Source organism: Mesoplodon bidens (genome assembly GCF_964165515.1).
Source record: "Mesoplodon bidens genome assembly, chromosome: 4".
Taxonomy (NCBI): domain Eukaryota; kingdom Metazoa; phylum Chordata; class Mammalia; order Artiodactyla; family Ziphiidae; genus Mesoplodon; species Mesoplodon bidens.
Genome location: NC_138160.1, coordinates 107,712,931 through 107,736,686, shown reverse-complemented (window position 1 = coordinate 107,736,686; position 23,756 = coordinate 107,712,931). Strand labels below are relative to the sequence as shown.

Genomic DNA, 23,756 nt, shown 5'->3' with positions numbered 1-23,756 from the left:
GAAATTAAACAGATACTACTAACAAAAGTTCCTAATAAAAATAGGAATTAAAAAAACAAACAAACAGGGCTTCCCTGGTGGCGCAGTTGTTGAGAGTCTGCCTGCCAATGCAGGGGATACGGGTTCGAGCCCTGGTCTGGGAAGATCCCACATGCCGCGGAGCAACTAGGCCCGTGAGCCAAAACTACTGAGCCTGCGTGTCTGGAGCGTGTGCTCTGCAACAAGAGAGGCCACGACAGTGAGAGGCCTGCGCACCGTGATGAAGAGTGGCCCCCACTTGCCGCAACTAGAGAAAGCCCTTGCACAGAAACGAAGACCCAACACAGCCAAAAATAAAATTAATTAATTGAAAAAAAAAAAAAACTACTCAAGGGGACTTCCCTGGTGGTCCAGTGGGTAGGACTTCACCTTCCAATGCAGGGTGTGCGGGTTCGATCCCTGGTCGGGGAGCTAAGATCCCACATGCCTCGCGGCCAAAAAACCAAAACATAAAACAGAAGCAACATTGTAACAAGTGCAATAAAGATTTTAAAAATGGTTCACATTAAAAAAAAATCTTAAAAAAAAAACTACTGAAGCATGAAAAAGATAGTAACAAACATGAAACTATCCTGGAGCCATTTCCAATAAAATTAGAAAGAAGACAGGAATTCCCACTATTACCTCTAATTGTCAACATTCATTTAGAAGTTTAAATTAATGCAATAACTTAAGAAAATGAAATAATCATTACAAATCTTGAAAAGAAGAGCCTAATTTGTCTTTATTTGTAGATGATAAAATAACCATAGTATTTGCTAAAAATAACAGGAGAATTAACTAAGAAGTTTGGTAGAGTGGCTAAATAAAAAAATATTCAGGGCTTCCCTGGTGGCGCAGTGGTTGATGGTCCACCTGCCGATGCAGGGGACATGGGTTCGTGCCCCAGTCCAGGAAGATCCCACGTGCCACGGAGTGGCTGGGCCCGTGAGCCATGGCCACTGAGCCTGTGCATCCGGAGCCTGTGCTCTGCAACAGGAGAGGCCACAGAGGTGAGAGGCCCGCGTACCACAAAAAAAAAAAAAAAAAAAAATTCAAAGGCAAGTTCTTCTTTATCCAGAAATATCCAATTAAAAACTTAAATGGGATTTTTCAAAAATTACAAAATACTTATAAAAAAATTTAATAAGGAAGTGCAGAGTCTAAGTGTGTGTGTGGGGGGGAAACACCCTACAGTATCTTATTAAAAGTCATAAAATTAGACCAGAATTTTAGAAAGAAAAAAATTAGAGAGGAAGGTTAAAGGAATTCTTAATTCACAGATATCACCAAAAAAAATGACACCTAGTATCTATATAGTTTCTAGACATCACTCAAATTAATAATCGCTAGTATTTATACAGCTCATAGAAATCATTCCTCTACAATAATAGCTAATATCTGCAAGTTTCAGCACTGTTCTAAATGCTTTAGTGTACTCATTTAATCCTTATAACAACCCTAGAGGAAAGTACAGTTATTTATTTGAACATTATAGATTAGGATGTTTCCAAGGACACAGGTTCCAAAACCTTTGCTTTGGCTATTATACTCTTCTGCCTCTCAAGCCTCTTTCTCTAATTTTACACACACATCTAGCAAGCTTGGTTATCAAGTCTTCCAGAATGCAACAGATTAAAGAGCTAATTAGAAGCTGTAAAAGCACTCTGGGTAACACTTTACCACCTAACACAAAAAAGGACAAGCAGTGGGTGTAAAAACCATGCACCACACGAGCATCACGTGGGACCAGAGAGCCCCGTGAGTCCCACAGGGTCTTACTCTATCAGCACTGCACAATGAAACAACTGCTATTCTTCTTTTTTTTTTTTTATCCTTTTTTTTTTAACATCTTTATTGGAGTATAATTGCTTAACAATGGTGTGTTAGTTTCTGCGGTACAACAAAGTAAATCAGCTATATGTATACATATATCCCCATATCCCCTCCCTCTTGCATCTCCCTCCCACCCACCCCACTAGGTGGTCACAAAGCACCGAGCTGATCTCCCTGTGTTATGTGGCTGCTTCCCACTAGCTATCTATTTTACGTTTGGTAGTGTATATATGTCAATGTCACTCTCTCACTTCGTCCCACCTCCTAGAGAAATGGAAATAAAAACAAAAATAAACAAATGGGACCTAATGAAACTTAAAAGCTTTTGCACAGCAAAGGAAACCATAAGCAAGACGAAAAGACAACTCTCAGAATGGGAGAAAATATTTGCAAACGAAGCAACTGACAAAGGATTAATCTCCAAAATACACAGCAGCTCATGCAGTTCAATATCAAATACACTGCAGCTCATGCAGTTCAATATCAAAGAAAACAAACGACTGCTATTCTTAAGAGCACACAGCATCATAAGAAGGTAACTTTATGCCTGACATACTTTTTAAAGATACCTAAGTACACATCCCATTTTAAAATAAATCTATCGAAAAATCTTTAAAAAGTAAAAAGTATTGGTGCTTGAAGTGGCTGTCCTAAACACTTAACTGTATAGAACTCATCCATCATGGGTTCTGACATTTTATTATTTTTTAAAAATAAAATATAATATCTTCAATTCACCTTTGCTGTATCTTCAATTCACCATTGCTGTCTATGATCCAGTTTCTATGCATTGAGTTGGGAAGGAATCTGTCAAACACACTGATACCTTACAGATGCTTCTTGGATGATTACAGAATAGTCACAGACAAATGGTAGTAAACGTGTTCCCTGGACCCTCCAAGCTCTCCTTTCACACCGTTACAAACAGTCAGAGAAGCACAAGGATGTCCCTTACCGTTCCCCTGTGTATCCAGGACTACAGTGACATTGGCCCGTGGTGGCATCACACGTCCCTCCATTATGGCACTGACATTCTTGTGAACAGTTCTTTCCAAAGCGTCCCTCGGGGCAAGGCTGACCACACACTGTGCCCTGCATTCAAAGAGACTTGGGAAATTAGATGGGCCTCCAGCCAGGGAAGGGCCAAAGGAGAAGGGAGAAAAGAGGGGAAACAAAAAGGGAGGAGGGATATAGGAACAGGGCTGCAAGATTAGATAAAGGAGATTTTAGAACACATACACTCTGTTCATCATCTCGAAAGTGTTAGAAATTCTAAATTGACTTATTTGCTTAGTAAGCCTAAATCTCAAGATATACTCATAGGTGGCAGAATAGTAATCTTAAGAAATACCTATATTAAAAAAATTGTTACATCAAATTATTATGGAAAACTAAGGAATTTACAAATCCTCCTAAGTGTTCTTCCTTCTGTCTTACATGTACAGTAAGTCAACAATACTTATTGAGCATCCATTACATAAATGACAACATCTGGCCCAAATGGAATATCCAAATGCTTCACCTTATGTTCTAGAGAAAACACACTTTATCATTGGTTTTATTTCTTATAAGGAAGCATAAGAAAAGACTGACATTTTTTGTACCTGAATTAATGATAACATTGCCTAAGAAATACTTCAGCAGAAATAAACCTAGACATTTTATTTCAGAAGAAAATACACTTTTATTTTCAGCAGGTTCAACAAACATTGTTGGGCCAAGATCAATAGGAAAGCCTATTTCCTGGGGAGAAAAATCGAGAGAGTAACTTGGACACATCTCCTCACCCTAGAGGCTGTCTGTCTTGTCAGACACTGTCATATTTATTCCAGTACTATGTGGAGAAGCATAAGATACTTTGCCAATAAGTCAATGAAATACTCTACTATTTTCTACTTCACTCGTCTGCATAACTTGGGCTTGTAGCTTATCATCTATTTACTGGAGTTACTGTTTCAGCAAACAACATATCCCAAGTAACAGGAATTTTTACAATGTTTCTAAATGTTGGAAGCTGTTGCTTTGTCCTCCTTCTCTATAAAAAAGACAGACTGTGGGCACTCTGATATTGGAGACTAGCAAACACCAGATGGTTTTGTAAATGTTTATTCAGGGTAGTGTAAGAAAATACATTTCCTCTAACTCCTGGCTATCTACAAAGGCAGTTGGTGTGCTAATTAAGTCTCCTCTGGTGGTTTCTAGTTATCTACCAATGAGGAAAGTTTTTCCAGAATCTTGGAACTGAAAAACCCTTTGAGAGGTGATTCAAATCAATACTTAACTGAGAATCATCTATGTGCCAGGCATTGTGCTAAGCTCTGAGAATCAAAGATAAAAGTCACAACCTTTAATTAGCTCACAACATGGTGAGGGGGAAAGATGTAAAAATAGCTCTGGCCCCTCCATTCTAGCACAACGTATTAACATGACTAAAGTAATAACACGCCTAGGGTTAATCCATGATAAGCAGGGGTTCTGGTGAAAATTCTCACTCTCTCAGGAACTAACTACTCACATTTTGTAATGGTCCCACATAAGCTTCAGAGATGCTGTTGAAATATTGTTTATAAATAAGGATTAATGTCCTACTTAAAGCTATTTGCTCACATCATTCCTATTAGTTGAAATACATACATGTGTATGTGTGATAGGAATATATATTCATCATGAAAAGTACCTAGGATGACTGCACAAAGAAATTGTTGTAAAGAGAAGTGTGAGTTGGAAGCTCAGCTATGCACATAAAAAAATGACCTGAAACATTCAGTAAGAAACATTTATCAAGGTAGGGGCCCCAGAGTATTAGGGAGGCTCCACTGGGCTGATGGAGAGGGCCTCTGCCCACCTACTGGGACTCACGGTCCAAACTTGTGGTTACCACTATCCCACATCATGACCCCCCTGACCCAGAAGAAGAACAAAGCTTCAATCTCAAGATGAGGCAACTCTACAGACAATGTCTACACAAAAATCCTAGGAGTAACATGCCTATAGCTCCTCATCCAAAGAACACAGAGCTCCCTGGACACTCTGCTATCCCAGCAAAATCCACCCCTTGCCAAGGACCAAGCAATGACCAGTGTTGGCAAAAGGTTGAATATAAGAAATAAAAGAAGAGAAGGAGTCAAAGATAATTCAGCATTTCTACCTTGGGCAACTAAAAAAGAAGTGTTGGTTTTAATGAGGATAAAAAAGGTAAAAAAGGAATTATGGTACAACAAAGGATTAGGGGTACAACAAATTTGGTTCTATGACCACTGACTTTGATGGGCCTGCTTCCAGCTCAGTAGTACTTCAATAGCTCCCCTGTTCACCTCACCATGAGGCATCAATAAAAAGCCCCCTTGCACTGACTCCATTGCTTCAGAGTTTCCCCAGGCTCTGCTTCTTTGTCTTGCCCACTTACCATTTCCAGCTCTTGCCTTGGTTCTGATATTTCTTTTCCACTTCTCCCAGTGGTCTTAACATCTTGAACTCAACCTTACTTCCCGTGATTCTCACCAGGAAGTGGACTCCAGGTCTCCTTTGCTCCATGCCTACAACAAGGGCAATCCCAAACCAGTCCCATCCCATGTCTGGCTCCTAAGGCAGACACATCAAATACACATCTGTGGTCAAGTGAGGGAAAGTCAAGGTTTGGGAAAATCAGCAGATGATTGTTAAAGCCATGAATCCTAATGAGCTTTCTAGAAAAGATTTATAGTGACAAAAGAGAAAGATAAGACTGGAACCAAGGAAGTACTATAAGAAAGCAGTATGTAAAAGAAGGGGGATTAGGAAAAGAGATTTTTAGTAAGAGAGGTAGGACAGAGGATTATCAAAAAGTGGAGGGAAAAGAGATTAGGAAAGGGAGGCGGATGAGCAACAGAGTCAAAAGCTTTGGAGAAGTGAAGCAGAATGAGAAGAGAGGAGTTGTTACTGGATTTGGCAATTAAGTCACTTGAACCCCTGCAAGAACAGCTTCACTACAGTTCATGGAGATGGAAGGTAATCATGAAGTAAATTGTTCTTTTATTTTCTGTATGTTAACGAAGGAAATAGACATTGGTCGTTCACTCTTCTGCCTTCAAGCAGACTTATACACAAACCAACTCAGAGAAATACGAACCAATGTTATTTCCTGATTTCAGAGTAATCTACTTAGTAAACCAGCTTTGACATTTTTTATTCCACATAACATTAAACCTGTGAGACACTACATAAAGAGTAATGAGAAGGCCACGCACCACAACGAAGAGTAGCCCCCACTCGCCGCAAGTAGCGAAAACCCACACACAGCAACAAAGACCCAACACAGCCAAAAAGAGTGAATAAATAAATAATAAAAATAAATTAATTATTAAAAAAAAGACAGAGTATCACAGTCAAAGTTTGGGAAGTGTTGTGAGATATAGCTTCCTCTTAAAGTAACATACTAAAACCTCTGAGAAGTTCTGCAATACTTGGAAAACTTGGCTTTCCTCAATGTGTCTCCAGATTCATAAGACCAAATAACTTTCTCACATAACACTTAACCTGTTGAGAATAATGTTCCCAAAGAATAATAATGATCCATAGGGCATAATTATGAAAATGCTTATTTAAATAGTTGCAAGTCATGTGTAAGGCAAGATATTTCCCTTTTATGTCCTGAGGGGAAATGCAGGACAGATGGCCTACTATCTTTTCCATGAGGACCCTTAGTACACTTCAAGTTCAGGATTTAATCACCTTCTGCCTTCTCTGGACTGAAAAATTCCAGCTTTGAAATGGTCAGGTATTTCCAATTTTGGAATCTTTAACCATCAATGTAACTTTCTTTTGTACCAAAGTCCTCCACATGCGTTTTCACTTGAGTATCCTGGAACAGGGTGCTTTGGGAGGGTGGAAGTGAGCTTACCAGCCAGCCAGAAGGACACGAACATTCTCCAGTGACGTGATGACATACACCTCCATTTTGGCAGGGGCATCTCTGCTCACACTGTGGCCCGTGCTTGCCAGGGGGACAAAGATCCTCACAGCTGAGGGATTAACATGTGACAAAGGACACCATGATTTACCCAACCACACAACCCTTAGGTTCACAGACACAGCAGCACCCACGGCCCCAAAATAGACCAGATTTCTCTGTCCAGTATTGTTCATTTCATTAACATCAAGGGCATCAATCATATTGGATGGAAGGGTCTTTGAGGGGTCACCTAGTCCTTCCCTTTGTTTGGGGATATCTTCTGAGTGATTAGCTTTTTTTGATTGTGGGGGTGGGGGACGATGCTAGGCTTGTGGGATCTTAGTTCCCTGACCAGGGATTGAACACGGGCCCTCGGCAGTAAGAGCATGGAGTCCTAACCACTGGACCACCAAGGAATTCCCATGTTTTGGGATATTTTCTAATGAAACCATTTCAATTTGAGGAGAATCTGTCCTATAAGAGAGCACCAAGGATGACTCTCGTGGGCCACACGCTCCCTGGTGACAGGAACTTTCCATGCAACTTTTATAAAGCTCATGGGTTACACTGGAAGTCTATTTGGTGTGTTTGTTCTAACCTCAGAGGAGACTGGAACATCTACACATCACCCCATTAGTGTACAAAATCTTCATAATCAATTTTCAGCGTTCTCTTCTTCAGAATGACAAGTCCCCACCCCATATTGTATGAATACACCTTCTTCCCTGAGCCTTTAATTTGTCTTTTTTACTCTCCTGTAAAATTGCTGCAAGCTTCCCAAAGCCCTATTCAACTGTGGCCTTGATAAAAACCCATAAAAGCAATATTAAAGAGTCTGAGATGATCATCCATTCTTCTGAAAATCAGGGCTTTCTTGGCTAATGCAATTTTTTCCTTAGCTCTACTTGTATAGCCCTAACATTGTCAGCAGGAAGTATTTACCTAGTCAGCCACATTTTTTGCAAATTCTAATTTTGTGACTTACAAGTGTAATTTTCTCATTAAGGGAAGAAAATTTTTTTATCTCCTACTTTTTTTTTTTTTGCAAATTCTGCCTCTTAGTCTGTTTGCTAATACAAGAAAACTTAAGAATGCCCTTTCCACAAAATAAAGTTGTAGAGATTAAGTAACTGCTTTAGTGTTCTCCAGAAAGAATTAAACTATCTGTGTGCACATATACTGCACAGATGTGATATATGTACTTTCATATTCACAAAGCAACATACATATCTATGGGCATTAAATAACCCAGCTAACCTTTCATCATGGACTATTTCTGACATCTTTCGCCTTCCTTCTTCACTAAGGCACTGAACCCACCCAGCTTTATCCAGCTAATTAACAGAGCAGAACAACGTAGATCATTAACAGCCGGCAGTGTAAAATGAATGCAATTGAGGGAGTATCAAAGTCGAACCCAAATCTGCCCCAACAACCCCAAATATTGCCATTCAGCACAGCATCCTGGCCCTCTCTGCCTCTGCTCTGCCAAAAGAAGGCATGGAAGCTGGCTCTGAGGCTCTGGCTGGGCTCTGATGCTCTATAGCAAACAGCAGGAGCACCTAATGGCCATCACTGCTCATCTCCACATCTGGGCCTGGGGTCCTATTCCCTCAGTAACTCTTCAGGCAGCAATAGAGACAGAAATGCAGGAATGTACCAACAGCATGAACAGAGAGGGTGGGTGGGCTCTGCTATGCTGCTCAGCAGCAAGTCACTTACAAGGCTCCAGTGTAGCCGGGTGGGCAGCGGCACTCCCCCGTGACGTGATCGCAGGTAGCTCCGTTCTGGCACTGGCATCTCTGGTGACAGTCGTTACCATATGTGCCCTGCTCACAGCGCTCCTCGCAGCGCCAGCCCCGGAAGCCCGCAGCGCAGTGGCAAGCCCCCGTGATGGGGTTGCACAGAGCCCCGTTTTTGCACTGGCACCGGCTGCTGCAGTGAGGCCCCCAATGATCACCGTCGCAGGCTGAGGTTGGGGAAAGAAACAGTGGAGGGCATCAGAGTACAGGTGTGGGTAATGGCAAGCTCTTTAGAAGCAGCTTTCCTCTCCCTTTGGAGAGAGAGTGGCTTGATGATCCCTTCATCACCATTCCTCAACCGAGCAGCAGGGCTTGGGCACACATCCATGGCAATATTTCACTGGTGCTCTGCAGTGGACCACTTCCTATCACTCCGCTGCTAAAGCATGGCTATACTGTTCAACTCCATGCCTGTGCTCAGCCTGTTCCCTGCACCTGGAATGTTGCGTTTGATGTGGCTGGAGTCATTGGCTAGGGGAGGGTGTGAGCAGCTGTAGGGAGAGAGGAGGCTAGCTAGGCAGGTGGGAATGGTCAGCTTATGCAGGGGTTTTTATGCACACCAAGAAGTTTGGATTGCATCTGGTGGACAAGGGATTGGTAGTAAAGGATTTTAAGCACTCAGGGACAATGGAGATTTGCCTTCTAGTAAGATGAGCTGGCTACAGCATGAGGAGGGCAGGAAGGAGCTGACAAGGAGAGGCAGGAGTTGGGGCAAGAAGCATAGTACTCAGGAGATCAGTGAGGGAGCCTCGCCTCAGGCAATGATGAGAGGGACAGAGAGGCGACCCACAGGCAGTCCACTGAGGAGTGGGCTGGCCTTGCTACAGGTATGCGCCGAGCTCTCGAAAAGGAAACTGCTGCTGTGCTTTCAAAGTAATCAATCAAAATACATGTGATTGGGAGATAACCAGAAAAGGTAGGAAAAAAATTGACTAAATGTTTAACGTCACTGACTTGAAAATACAACAAACCTGAAACTGATGTGGACAGCAAATAAAAAGATAAGAGGTACATAAAACCAGGTAATACAAAGGCAGAAAAAAGCATTTAAAAGACATATTTTGCTTTTAACAGCTTTATTGGGGCATAATTGCTTTACAATTGTGTGTTAGTTTCTGCTTTGTAACAAAGTGAATCAGCTATACATATACATATATCCCCATATCTCCTCCCTCTTGCATCTCCTTCCCACCCTCCCTATCCCACCCTTCTAGGTGGTCACAAAGCACTGAGCTGATCTCCCTGTGCTATGCGGCTGCTTCCCACTAGCTATCTATTTTACATTTGGTAGTGTATATATGTCCATGCCACTCTCTCACTTCATCTCAGCTTACCCTTCCCCCTCCCCGTGTCCTCAAGTCCATTCTCTATGTCTGTGTCTTTATTCCTGTCCTGCCCCTAGGTTCTTCAGAACCGCTTTTTTTTTTTTAGATTCCATATATGTGTTAGCATATGGTATTTGTTTTTCTCTTTCTGACTTACTTCACTCTGTATGACAGACTCTAGGTCCATCCACCTCACTACAAATAACTCAGTTTTGCTTCTTTTTATGGCTGAGTAACATTCCATTGTATATATGTGCCACATCTTCTTTATCCATTCATCTGTCGATGGACACTTAGGTTGCTTCCAGGCCCTGGCTATTGTAAATAGAACTACAATGAACATTTTGGTACATGACTCTTTCTGAATTATGGTTTTCTCAGGGTATATGCCCAGTAGTGGGATTGCTGGGTCGTATGGTAGTTCTATTTTTAGTTTGTTAAGGAACCTCCATACTGTTCTCCATAGTGGCTGTATCAACTTACATTCCTACCAACAGTGCAAGAGGGTTCCCTTTTCTCCAGACCCTCTCCAGCATTTAATGTTTGTAGATTTTTTTGATGATGGCCATTCTGACTGGTGTGAGGTGATATCTCATTGTAGTTTTGATCTGTGTTTCTCTAATGATTAGTGATGTTGAGCATCCTTTCACGTGTTTGTTGGCAATCAATCTGTATATCTTCCTTGGGGAAATGTCTATTTAGGCCTTTTGCCCATTTTTGGATTGGGTTGTTTGTTTTTTTGATATTGAGCTCCATGAGCTGCTTGTAAATTTTGGAGATTAATCCTTTGTCAGTTGCTACATTTGCAAATATTTTCTCCCATTCTGAGGGTTGTCTTTTCATCTTGTTTATGGTTTCCTTTGCTGTGCAAAGCTTTTAAGTTTCATTAGGTCCCATTTGTTTGTTTTTGTTTTTATTTCCATTTCTCTAGGAGGTGTGTCTAAAAGGATCTTGCTGTGATTTATGTCATAGACTGTTCTGCCTATGTTTTCCTCTAAGAGTTTGGTAGTGTCTGGCCTTACATTTAGGTCTTTAATGGATTTTGAGTTTATTTTTGTGTGTGGTGTTAGGGAGCATTCTAATTTCATACTTTTACATGTGGCCGAACAGTTTTCCCAACACCACTTATTGAAGAGGCTGTCTTTTCTCCATTGCATATTCTTGCCTCCTTTATCAAAAATAAGGTGACCATATGTGTGTAGGTTTATCTCTGGGCTTTCTATCCTGTTCCATTGATCTATATGTCTGTTTTTGGGCCAGTACCATACTGTTTTGATTACTGTAGCTTTGTAGTATAGTCTGAAGTCCAGGAGCCTGATTCCTCCAGCTCCATTTTTCTTTCTCAAGATTGCTTTAGCTATTTGGGGTCTTTTTTGTTTCCATACAAATTGTGAAATTTTTTGTTCTAGTTCTGAGAAAAATGCCAGTGGTAGTTTGATAGGGATTGCATTGAATCTGTAGATTGCTTTGGGTAGTAGAGTCATTTTCACAATGTTGATTCTTCCAATCCAAGAACATAGTATATCTCTCCATCTGTTTGTATCGTTTTTAATTTCTTACATCAGTGTCTTATAGTTTTCTGCATTCAGGTCTTTTGTCTCCTTAGGTAGGTTTATTCCTAGGTATTATTCTTTTTGTTGCAATGGTAAATGGGAGTGTTTCCTTAATTTCACTCTCAGATTTTTCATCATTAGTGTATAGGAATGCCAGAGACTTCTGTGCATTAATTTTGTATCCTGCTACTTTACCAGATTCATTGATTAGCTCTAGTAGTTTTCTGGTAGCATCTTTGGGATTCTCTATGTATAGTATCATATCATCTGCAAAGAGTGACAGCTTTACTTCTTCTTTTCCAATTTGGATTCCTTTTATTTCTTCTTCTTCTCTGATTGCTGTGGCTAAAACTTCCAAAACTATGTTGAATAATAGTGGTGAGAGTGGACAACCTTGTCTTGTTCCTGATCTTAGAGGAAATGGTTTCAGTTTTTCACCATTGAGGATGATGTTGGCTGTGGGTTTGTCACATATGGCCTTTATTATGTTGAGTTAAGTTCCCTCTATGCCTACTTTCTGCAGGGTTTTTATCATAAATGGGTGTTGAATTTTGTCTAAAGCTTTTCCTGCATCTATTGAGATGACCATATGGTTTTTATTCTTCAATTTGTTAATATGGTGTATCACATTGATTGATTTGCATATATTGAAGAATCCTTGCATTCCTGGGATAAACCCCACTTGATCATGGTGTATGATCCTTTTAATGTGCTGTTGGATTCTGTTTGCTAGTATTTTGTTGAGGATTTTTGCATCTATGTCCGTCAGTGATATTGGCCTGTAGTTTTCTTTCTTTTTGACATCTTTGTCTGGTTTTGGTATCAGGGTGATGGTGGCCTCGTAGAATGAGTTTGGGAGTGTTCCTCCCTCTGCTATATTTTGGAAGAGTTTGAGAAGGATAGGTATTAGCTCTTCTCTAAATGTTTGACAGAATTCACCTATGAAGCCATCTGGTCCTGGACTAAAAGTCAGATTTTCAAATGCAGTTCCAAAGGAAAGGAAGAATGGCCATGATTCAAGTCAATGAGCAGGAAAAAGAGAGCGGTGAAGAAAAAATCCTCAATCGCAAACATTCTAAAATTTATGAAGGGTGACAATAAGCAAAGCCTACTCTCAATATGCATTGCCTAGGCAGCGGTGCATTTATTAATTAGATGCTATAAAAATCACTAGGGAGGAAGCACCCTGCCTAGAGCTCTTAGGATAAATTGCTTTTATGATAAAAAAAAAAGTTTCATTTCATAAAAATTTTATAACATCAACAGATCTGGAATAAACTATTGAAAAAAACAAAACTAGGCACACAGCAAACAACTTATTAGACTATTAGATATGCAGGATTTATCTTACATTATTAGAACCTACCTTTCATTTCATAATTTCAGAAGGTTTAAATGAATAATTCTGTTTTTAATCAGTATGGCTTTGGTCTCATTAGTACTTTAATAAACATACTTTCACACAATTAAAAGCAGTGGAAGAGAATTATCGAACCTAAAGCAGATCAAGAAAGCAATTACCGAAGAACTCACAATATTCTTTCACAAAATAAGATTAAGTGGTAGTTCCAAGATGAGATTTCAGCCTAATTGTTATTCATATGAGTAGTTTCTTTTATTGCCTATGGATATGGACAAAGTTGTGGGGTTTTTTCAATTATAATTCTTTCAATCTAAGATTTATTCTTAAAAAAAAAATTACATGGTATGTTCCTTTAAGCCATCTCAGTTATCCCAGTTGGAGAAGAATCTGTCCTGTTTTGAAGGTCCCCCAAGGTAAATTACATAGTCCTTTGTAACTTGTTCCCTGGTTCATCAATCCTAAGAGTACGGAAAATCTTCATTACATGTAAGCCAAACCCATGATCCTATAACTTGATCCGCCCCCCCTCTTAACAGTATAGTCAACCCTGTACATCACTGTTCTCTATATTGTAAATGATTTTATTCCTTAAACATGAATACATCCTTGACACTGCTCTTTGCTATACTAAATACTACAACCTCAATACTTTTATGTACTTTTAAAAAGTTTATTCAATTTCACTCATTTTCTTTGCTGAATCCTCTCCAGAATGTCCACATCCCTCTCAACTTCCGGGAGCCTCAGATGCTAAATTAAAGATCCATTTTTCCTTATATATAATGGGGGATTAATTGATTGACACAGAAAAACAATGTAGGTAATAAAATTACCTTGATAAGGATATCAAGGTCATGTCAAAAGCATTAAAAAAAATCACGATGACTTAAGAGTTCTTTTCCCTCACCGTGATATTGGGGTAAGAGTGGGCCGGAGCACATATGTTTTATAGAGTATATTTTACAACAAGAGGAGAGTGGTAGGAAGAATTCAAGTATTGAGGGGATAGAACTGATCTCTCCTCTCCTTCATAACCCATTTGTTTGTACATCCCATTCAACAGCTTCTCTCCCAGCAGAGCAGTCAGGCAGAGACCAGTTCTATTTTCTTGGGATTAGATAAAAACAAAAACAAAATAACCCTTAAGATATCTCCTCATGGTAGAAACAAGTTTATAGCAGACATTGATAACTATCAGCATTAAAGAAAGGGTTTCAGGCTTTTAAAGAAATATTATCGTGCCGACATGGTTAATTTCCCGCCTATATCTAAGCACTGTGGCATGCTTTGAAGTGACAGCTTCTCCCCTTGGGGTTGTATTTCTCTAAAAAGCCACTGATACATGGGCCTCACAATGTGAATACTAAGCACCAACATGGACTCTACTGGGAAGAAAATCCACATACAGAAGTCTACAGACAAATAGACAGGAAGTAGGACAAGCAAGATACAGAAGCCTGGCTTGAATGTAGCCATCAATGTGACTTCCTTTCCTTTCTTCATTTGTCATATTTAACTGCTTCAACATATCCACTTTTAAATGTATACTAGTGAGTTACACAGTTTATCACACAAAAGCCAGCTTTCTTTCCTGATCACTACAAATACAAGAGTATGTTGACTGTCTAGTACAAGAGGGAGAATTTGTTCCTTATGTTTAGTGCCAAGCTTGGCCAATTATCCTGAATTCAAGTACTGTATTTAGAAAGACAGTTTGGAGAGAGTCTGAACTCAAATCATCTGACACCTTTTAGTTAACACCTCACTCAAATTTCAAGGGGCAAGTATTTCACTCCTCAAGAAAAAGGGACTGGGTTGGTTACTACCACAGACAACTTTTAAAAAATATATAATATGTATAACTGAATCACTGTGCTGTACAGCAGAAATTAACACAACATTGTACATCAACTATACGTCAATAAAATAAAATTTTTTTTAAAATGTAGTTAACATGGAAATAACTTGAATATCCTAATAGGAAAAGGTAAATGAACAAAATTTTGTTTCAGATTAAATTGAAAAGAACCCAGATGCTAATAAGGAAGCGATGCCTCATTTTCAGCTTCTGGTTTCAGTTCTTATTGTGTGAACAGCTAGAAATGGGCTATCAGATGCCATGTGCCCAGAATCATGCAGATGTTTCAGGAGACAGCTTAACGAGGGTCTCAGCACAGACAGCTTGCTCTAAGAAGCTCTCATAATAAGTTGGAAATAAAAGGGATTTTAAACTACTCTGTAATGTTAGGAGTATACAGGCCATGCTACAGCTCTTAGGGATAGCTTAGCAGAGCACTGGCTCCTCTCAAGACAATGGACTCACTCTGGAGCTCTAATGGCTGTAACTTCCAATGACATCTGTAACCACAGGTTATGTTTAGGGGCTAGGGGTTGAAATTCACTCAAGTGATATCTCTTAAGTACCTGCCTTGTGCCAGACATGGTACCAGGCCTTGACTTCAAACAAGAACAATAAAGCTCATGCTTCTACAAGTTTATAGTTTAATGGCAAGGTGTCAAGTTACTAGGCAAGAGAATAACCTGTGACAGGTAGTGAGGTAAGGATATGGACTGGGTACAACGGAAAGCACAGGGATGACACTTAACCAATGTTGGTGAGTCGGGAAAGCCTTCCCTGACAAAATGATGTCTAAGCGAAGACCTAAAGGCAGAGGGTGCCATATTTAGATAAAGGGCAGAGGATTTGTACATGGGAGAAAGGGGAACTGCAAGGAGAGGGAGGTTGCAGGGGGTGTTACATTCAGAAAGATCATGCAGTGGCCAAAAGCCTTTTACATGACAAACATCCATGAATGCCCTCTTGGGCTTCTGCACTATTGTATCATGGCCACTGTCATCTTTCTTAGCTGTGTGCACAACAAAAAGAAGTATAGAAATAAGCAGAGAAGAAGAGATATTAGACATGTCCTCTCCCTCCATCAGTCCTCCCCAGCCTACCAAGCTCAGCTCAGAAACCTCTGTGCTTCAGGTACATTTTACAACCCAATCTGAGATGCTCTCTGAAAAAGGCAATACATATTTTCCATGACACTCACTTTGCACTTAGATCACAGTTTTTATATATGTTTGCCTTGTCTCATATCTCTCAAATAAAATTGAATTTCATAGGTGTTAAGACACACGGACACCCTTCTAGATCTTAGCAGTTATCAACAGAAGGTTTCATACAATCATGTCCTGGCAGTCACCTGGCTGACAATGATGGTGAGAAGCATTCTTATTCAGAGATATTAAGCTGTGAAAAACTGTGCAACTGAGTCATGAAGTAGTGTAATAATAATGATGAGAATGATACTTACAGTGAGGAAGATTCTCTCTCCCTTTTTTTGGAAAATCAGCATTCTTATGCACTATTATGGGATAGCAGATACCACATCTAGTTTAGAGATTAGTCTGGGAAAGTGTATCAAAAGCCCTTTACTCGGGCTTCCCTGGTGGCGCAGTGGTTGAGAGTCCGCCTGCCGATGCAAGGGACGCGGGTTCGTGCCCCGGTCCGGGAAGATCCCACATGCCGCGGACCGGCTGGGCCCGTGAGCCATGGCCGCTGAGCCTGCGCGTCTGGAGCCTGTGCTCCGCAACGGGAGAGGCCCGCGTACCGCAAAAAAAAAAAAAAAAAAAAAAAGCCCTTTACTCATAAATTCCTCTTTGGGGATTTTTCCAAAAGAAACAAACATAAGTGTGTAAAGACAATTAGTAATACTTACATTGTGCCCACAGACGTTGTTCTAAGCACCTGAAATAGATGAATGACCACAGGGTCCCTATGAAGCAGGGACTACAGTTACCCCTATTTTATAGAAGAAGAAACAGATCCAGGTGACGTGCTTAAAGTTACACAGGCAAAAAGGGGTGAAGAACAGACCTCCCGTCTTCAGTTTGGATTCTAAACCACTCTATTCTACCCCCTCCCAAGCTTTAAGGATGCTTATCCCAACACTGGTTATAACAACAAAAAAATTAGAAACAACCTAATTTTCTAGCAATAAAGGACTGGTGAAAAAATTTTTGGTATAATCATACAATGGAATACCATGCATCAATTAAAAGTGATATTACTGAAGAATATTTAATGAACTTGAAAGATGTTTACAATATTGTAACTGTAAAAAGTAGATTAAAAATATGTAGCACATGATCCAATTTTAGCAATAGATTAGAATAAACTAGATGAAACTGTCATTAACGTAGGTCAAAAATGGCCTAATATCAGCAACTGTATATGGTTGAACCTAATATGTGGGGAAGGGAGGAGAAGAGGGAGAATGAGAAAGACACAGAGACAGAGAGACAGATATTGAAACACTCTGTGGGCCAATGGGACCACCGGGTAACTCTGGGTCTTAAGACTGTTGAGTGATTTTTTTTTTTATTCATTTAGATTACCTAGATTTTCTAAATTTTCTGCAATTAAATGTATCCTTTTGTCAGGAGGAGAAAAGCAAGCAAAAAGTTACATTTTTAAATAGTTCAATCTGCTGAGCATTTATACTGTGCTACGTTCTGTGCTCCATGCTTTACACACCTCTCTCCAGTCCTCACAGAACTGACAACGTGGGTGTCATTATCACCTTCAGCACATGGAGGATATTTAGGATGAAAACATGTAGGTAAAATGTCCAAAAACACCAGACTGTGGTATCAGTACTTAAACCCAAGGTTGTCTGCAAACAAAAGTCTAAGCACTTTTCACAAGTCCATTCTGCTCCTGAAGTAGTGAAATTATGTATTTTGGTTAAACATAATATCCCACAATTATGTTTTTCATCTAATATGATCCATTAAGGAGGAGCAGCCAATGATAAGACCTTTCACTGAGCGAGCCTATGGGGTCAGCCAGTGACTCAATATTCAGGGGCACTGAAAATAGGAAATTATCTCAGTAGTGAGAACACAGGGCATCTCAAAGAGAAAATAAAATTAAGGAGATGGTTAAATCTGAAGAGCCTCTGTAAGTTGAAAATGATTCTATGCAAACAGAAAGGGCAGTGAACTCACTGTGAAAACAGTACTGATGCTATTAGCTGGCCTGCTAAGGAGTGCTCTAACCTGAAAACTAGGCCTGCATAGTACCTGGCACATGGCTGGCTCTCAAGATATATTTGGTGAGTGAATGAAAGTGATTGTGCATGCAGAGCAGGATAACTAACTTGGACAAGCAGAGAAACCTTAAAACCATCATCGCAATTCTAGGTACATCCTCCTCTCCTACTTCACTTCAAGCAGTCCAGTTTTCCACGCAAAGGACAGAGAGAGAGAGAATAGGTTCCAAGATACACTGAGTTTTGAACATGTGTCAGCATTATGCAGCTACTTTATTTTAACCTCACAATAACTCGATGAGATGGGTATAATTACTCCAACATTTCATGTGAAAAATGGACTCAGATGATAATTTGCTCAGTCACTTAGCATTCAGGTGGCAAAAGCAAGGGTTCAACCCAAACCCACCAATGCTTCCATATCTGCGCTCTTCCACACACCCTGTGGACCATCCCAAGCGAGCAATGCTCATCAATTACCGGATCTGATAACAGTGCTCATTACTGGCTTCTGCCTGCTTTTCAAAGGGGAACCTTCTAGGACAAAAGTGTCACAGATATTTGAGAAGTAATACTTGTTTGCCTAAAATGACAGTTCCCAGGCTTCAAAGTGTTAGTAGCAGGTTCATCAGAATGGTTTGATAAGAAATGTTCCAACATGTCCACAGCCATGCATGTATTGACAAAAACAAGGCATTAGGGAAAATCTTTGAACAAATGAGAGATGGTTTAGTAAATCTCTTGTTTTTGTGTAGACCAAGAATAAAGAAAGGAGAACAATTAGAGATACAGAGAAATGCCAGATGGAGAGATACTCCAGAGGAAAGGACAAGGGCACATTAATACATTGTCTCATCCAAAGGACTCCCTCAGCAGAAAAAAAAAAAAAAAGATGAAATCATTTTTCCCTTAGAGAAAGCAGTGATGGTTACCATCAAATTCACCTTGTTACAAAATTCATCAATCACTAGCTGGCTCAAGAAATGGGTACAATCACTTAGCATTAGACAGGCCTGGACCTTAGCAGGGACACTGCAACTTCATAGAAATGGAAACTTGAGCAGGTCCCTGACCTTTATTATACTTAATTTTCTTTTTGTAAAATGGGGATGGTGAAATGTACTAATTACATCAAAAGTACTTGTTGCTATGTGTGACACAGCACAGATCTGGTAGCAGCAGAAATTTTATTCCGTGGTTGGCACAGTGGAGCGTCCCACCCCTAGAAAAACATCCTCCAGCTGTATATGAGTCTGGAATAACAGGCCTGTCAGTGGTTTGCATTATTTGTTTGTCTTGCATGAATCATTCATGCCAAAAAGGACAACTTGGTTCTCACAATGTGAATTCCAAAAACAAATTGCCCAGTAACTCCATAAAGTAAAAACAAGCCCTGGTGTATCACTCTTTTCATCCATTTTTATAAAGCCAATTGGAAAAAGCTCAGACCTGGGATGAAAACCAGTGTTAATTTACATCCTATTCTTCTTTTTTTTTTTTTTTTTTTTGCTGTACGCGGGCCTCTCACTGTTGTGGCCGCTCCCGTTGCGGAGCACAGGCTCCGGACGCGCAGGCTCAGTGGCCATGGCTCACGGGCCCAGCTGCTCCGTGGCATGTGGGATCTTCCCGGACCGGGGCACGAGCCCGCGTCCCCTGCATCGGCAGGCGGACTCTCAACCACTGCGCCACCAGGGAAGCCCCATCCTATTCTTAATTGTCAATTAAAAACTGGATTTAGAAATTGCTCACTTGCTGACGATTAACGTGTTCAGAGGTGTAGGCTCATACATGGAGCCCAGAAATACAAAGGGAGAAACTTAGATACAAACGTGAACTTCTTAATAATCCTCCCCTTAGCATAAAGAAGTAGATGGTCATAAATAAAATCTAAAGAATCCTGCCATATTAGAAGGCATCAATTCCAGGACCTGATTTTTCCCCAGCTTATCTACACCCACCAAGACCACAGAAACAGCCTTGAAACACATTTTGAAGTATAAGATGCTTTTTTTAAAGCAATTGGTTCTGAATTAGAGCGAAAACCAAAAGGGCCCAATTCTGTGTGCTTGTGTTTGGTATAAAGAAACCTTTAGATGAACTGAGTAGTCCGGTTTTTTTGTTTTTGTTTTATCTTGGTTTAACACCTCTGGGATCGAAGAGGTAAAACTGTAGAACTATATGGGGTTCAAGAACTTTGTGGATACATCTCTACCAGATACTTACAACGGGATAATGTGTTGAATCTTGGAACTCATGTTTATCATAGGGAAAGTGCCATCAGTTTATAATACATAACTACCCTCACCAGGGTTGCTGTTTGAAGTAACTAAGACTGTAGGTGCCCTTAACATCTAAATGTCAAGCATCTATTAGGTTACATCAGTCAGCTATACGGACTTAAAAATATATTTTTACATGGAGTTTCACCGCGATGCTCTCCATTGACTTTAAATGTAGGAAAATCTGTGATTATGAGAGAATTTAATAGGAAAGAAAATTCAGCCCTTCATATTCTCATATATAGACAAAGCACAAATAAGTCACTTTCAAGAAAATATCTCTACAGAGTGTGTGGCTTTCAAAAGAGACCAAAATAATTTTCTGCTGTCTCAAAGGATATAAAAACATGATTCTTCCTGAAATATACACACTTTCTTCCCAAGCCTTGGTTCCCTCAGGGTCTTTTATCTCCCTGTGATTTCATTCCTTTTGCCTCAGGCTAACAAGGCTATGGTGTGTCATTCCCTTTGTTAATGTAGAAGAAAAGATCCTCATTCAAAACATCAAGTGCTTTAAAAATAAAACAAGTTTGTAAGGCTTCTCCATCCATGAAGAAGAACAATAAAAATGTATTTTCCAGATCCTCTGAAAGCACTAAAACCTCATGTCCTTCACATGTCAAAAAGCCGGCTGGAGAGCTGACAGAGTGCCAGCAGTCACTATGGCCAACCACCCAGTGCTGTTTATATTAATATTATTCAGTGGCCGAGAGAGAACCTTTATTCTTCTTTAAAAAATGTTTATTAAATGAATTTTCGAAGCATGAACTGTCATTGTATAACATCAGTGCATGCTTATCCCAAATTATGAACCAGAAAAAAGGGTGTGAAATATTTATTCTTTAATGTTTCTAAATATAAATGTTGATGTCTCTCAACAAGAGCATATTGATGACTCTATTCACAGTGGAGGGAAATCTCAAGGATATAAATTGTAGGCTGGGATTAAGTAAGGGATTTGGGGGTATTACATTTATTCACTGAAGTCAAAAGAAAAACAATGACCTTGGGAGCCATTATGGGATATCTTGCTTTATAAAGTCTTGCCATATTTTTGCTCTTTTGCTCATGTATTCTTTCATTAAAAATGTACAAAGCAGCTTCTATGGTTACTAAGTTCTGTTTGTTGAGTACTTACTATTGCTCCTCCCTAAGACCTGTCCTATAGCTAAGATTTCTTTGTCTACTGGAAGAGACTGGCCGACAGTGAGACTTATCAGAAAAGAATGTGCTAAGCCGTGCAGTGCACAGGACACTCGAACACAGAGGACTTACACCCACTGTGCCTCTGGGCAGAGGAGAGCAGAGAGGGGAGAAGGCTTCCAGAAGAGGTGGGCTGGAGGTGAGCACTGAAGGATACGTACTCAGGACCACTACTGTGCAAGTACTTATTATCTTCATCTTGGACCTGAGCGGCCAAAAGGCGGACGCCTTAAATGATTTGCTTAAAACCCAACAGTAAGGAAAATCAAGTCCCAAACCCTCAATGCTAACAGAATGGTCTGAAAAATTTAAGTTTTCTTGAGTAAAAAAAAATAATTTAACTACAGAGACAAGTACTACTATAGCAAAGGCCCACATTCTCACAACCTAGAATTAACTGTTGTGACCATTGCATCACATTTGCTTCATCATTTAATGTAAGAAATAACACATTACAGTTAAAGTCCCTTTTATCTCCTTTGTACCTGGTTTTCAGTTCTTTCCCTACTCCTTCCTCAGAGGAAACCACTGTCATGATTTTTTTTTAATAAATAAATTTATTTATTTATTTTGGGCTGTGTTGGGTCTTTGTTGCTGCACATGGGCTTTCTGTAGGTGCGGTGAGCTGGGGCTACCCTTTGTTGTAGTGTATGGGCTTCTCATTGCAGTGGCTTCTCTTTGCTGCAGAGCACTGGCTCTAGGTACGTGAGCTTCAGTAGTTGTGGCTTGCGGGCTCTAGAGCTCAGGCTCAGTAGTTGTGGCACACGGGCTTAGTTGTTCCACGGTGTGTGGGATCTTCCTAGACTAGGTCTCAAACCCGTGTCCCCTGCATTGGCAGGCGGCTTCTTAACCACTGCGGCACCAGGCAAGTCCCCACTGTCATGATTTTAATGTGTATCATTCTAGTCTGCTTGTGTGTCCAAAAATTATATATCGCATGAATTAATATATTATTGATATATTAATAATAATATATTGCATAAATTTTATGAATTTATTAGTTTTCTATTAAAATGTTTATATCACTGTGTATCTTGTTTTCACCCAATATTACGATATTGAGATCCACTTATGTTGACACATCTTTTTTTTTGGGGGGGGGTGTGCGGGCCTCTCACTGTTGTGGCCTCTCTCGTTGCGGAGCACAGGCTCCAGACGCGCAGGCTCAGCGGCCATGGCTCACGGGCCCAGCCGCTCCGTGGCATGTGGGATCCTCCCGGACCGGGGCATGAACCCGTGTCCCCTGCATCAGTAGGCGGACTCCCAACCACCGTGCCACCAGGGAGGCCCGACACATCTTTTAATGTAGTGTATTACTACATAGAAATTTATAGGAATGAATGGCTACACAGTATTACACTGTATTAACAACCTCCAATAAATCTATCTTTTCTCATATTCAAGGCCATTTTTACTTGTCTCCAAATTTTCACTGCTACAAAGATGCAAAGACTATATGACCTATACATATATGCAAAGGTTTCTCCAAGGTATACAGACAAATTATAAAGAAGTAAAAATAAAATTACCTAATCCTATGGTATACACAAATCAACATTATATTCTAGAGACAGCCAAACTGCTCTCCAAAGTTACTCTGCCAATTTACCCTCCTGAGAGCAGTGTGTGCAAGCTTCCTTTCACATCTTCATTAACACTTGATATTGTCAGACTTCTAGACGTTTGCCAATCAGATGGTGAAAAATGACATTGTGTTCCTTCATTATACACTTCCTCAGTTATTACAAAGATAAATATTCTCATATGCTTATTAGCCAATCAGTTTCCTTGCCTTGAATTACCTTTTAGTATCCTTTGCCTAATCTAAAGTCGAGGGGGTTTTTTCCTTAATGATTTGTGGGAGTTCTTTACATATCCTATATACTAATCATTTGTTTTATACATTGCAGAAATCTTTCTCCATTCTCTTCTTTCTCTTTTAACTTTGCTTATGGTGTCTTAAAGAACTGTTTAACTTTGATGCAGTCTAATTATTCTAAGAACTAATTTACAGCATGGATAAATCTGGTTTGTATAATACTAATTTTACAACATGAGGCTATTTTTATTTGTAAGGATAAAGGGGCTTTTCTTTAATACATGAACAAAAATTCACGGCTATATACTAATATCAAGTTCAAATCAATTCCATTAAATTTTAAACTTTCTTTGCAAGTTACTTCCACTCATTTTGTGCAAGACTAGGGAGTAGTAAAACCATTAGGTTTTCACAGAATTTTAAGACACCATTTATGGCCCAGAGGCAGGGCCCTTATAACCTCTACTACTTACCCTGTTGAAACAGTCTTTATAAGTAGTATAAATGTTATTGTTTTATTACTTTCTACACTTTATTAATTTACATATGTCAAACATGATTATTTTGC

General features: G+C 39.9%; 1 protein-coding gene across 1 annotated transcript in view; it reads right to left on the bottom strand.

The window, feature by feature from the left end:
- Positions 1 to 23,756, bottom strand: part of MEGF10 (multiple EGF like domains 10) — a 122,319-nt gene that overhangs the window by 51,206 nt on the left and 47,357 nt on the right. The window contains exons 5-7 of the mRNA XM_081233754.1: positions 8,507 to 8,753; positions 6,734 to 6,854; positions 2,810 to 2,946 (exon numbers count right to left, since the gene is read on the bottom strand). Of these exons, the coding sequence (XP_081089880.1) occupies positions 2,810 to 2,946; positions 6,734 to 6,854; positions 8,507 to 8,753 (505 nt within the window). The remainder of the gene's footprint in view (positions 1 to 2,809; positions 2,947 to 6,733; positions 6,855 to 8,506; positions 8,754 to 23,756) is intronic.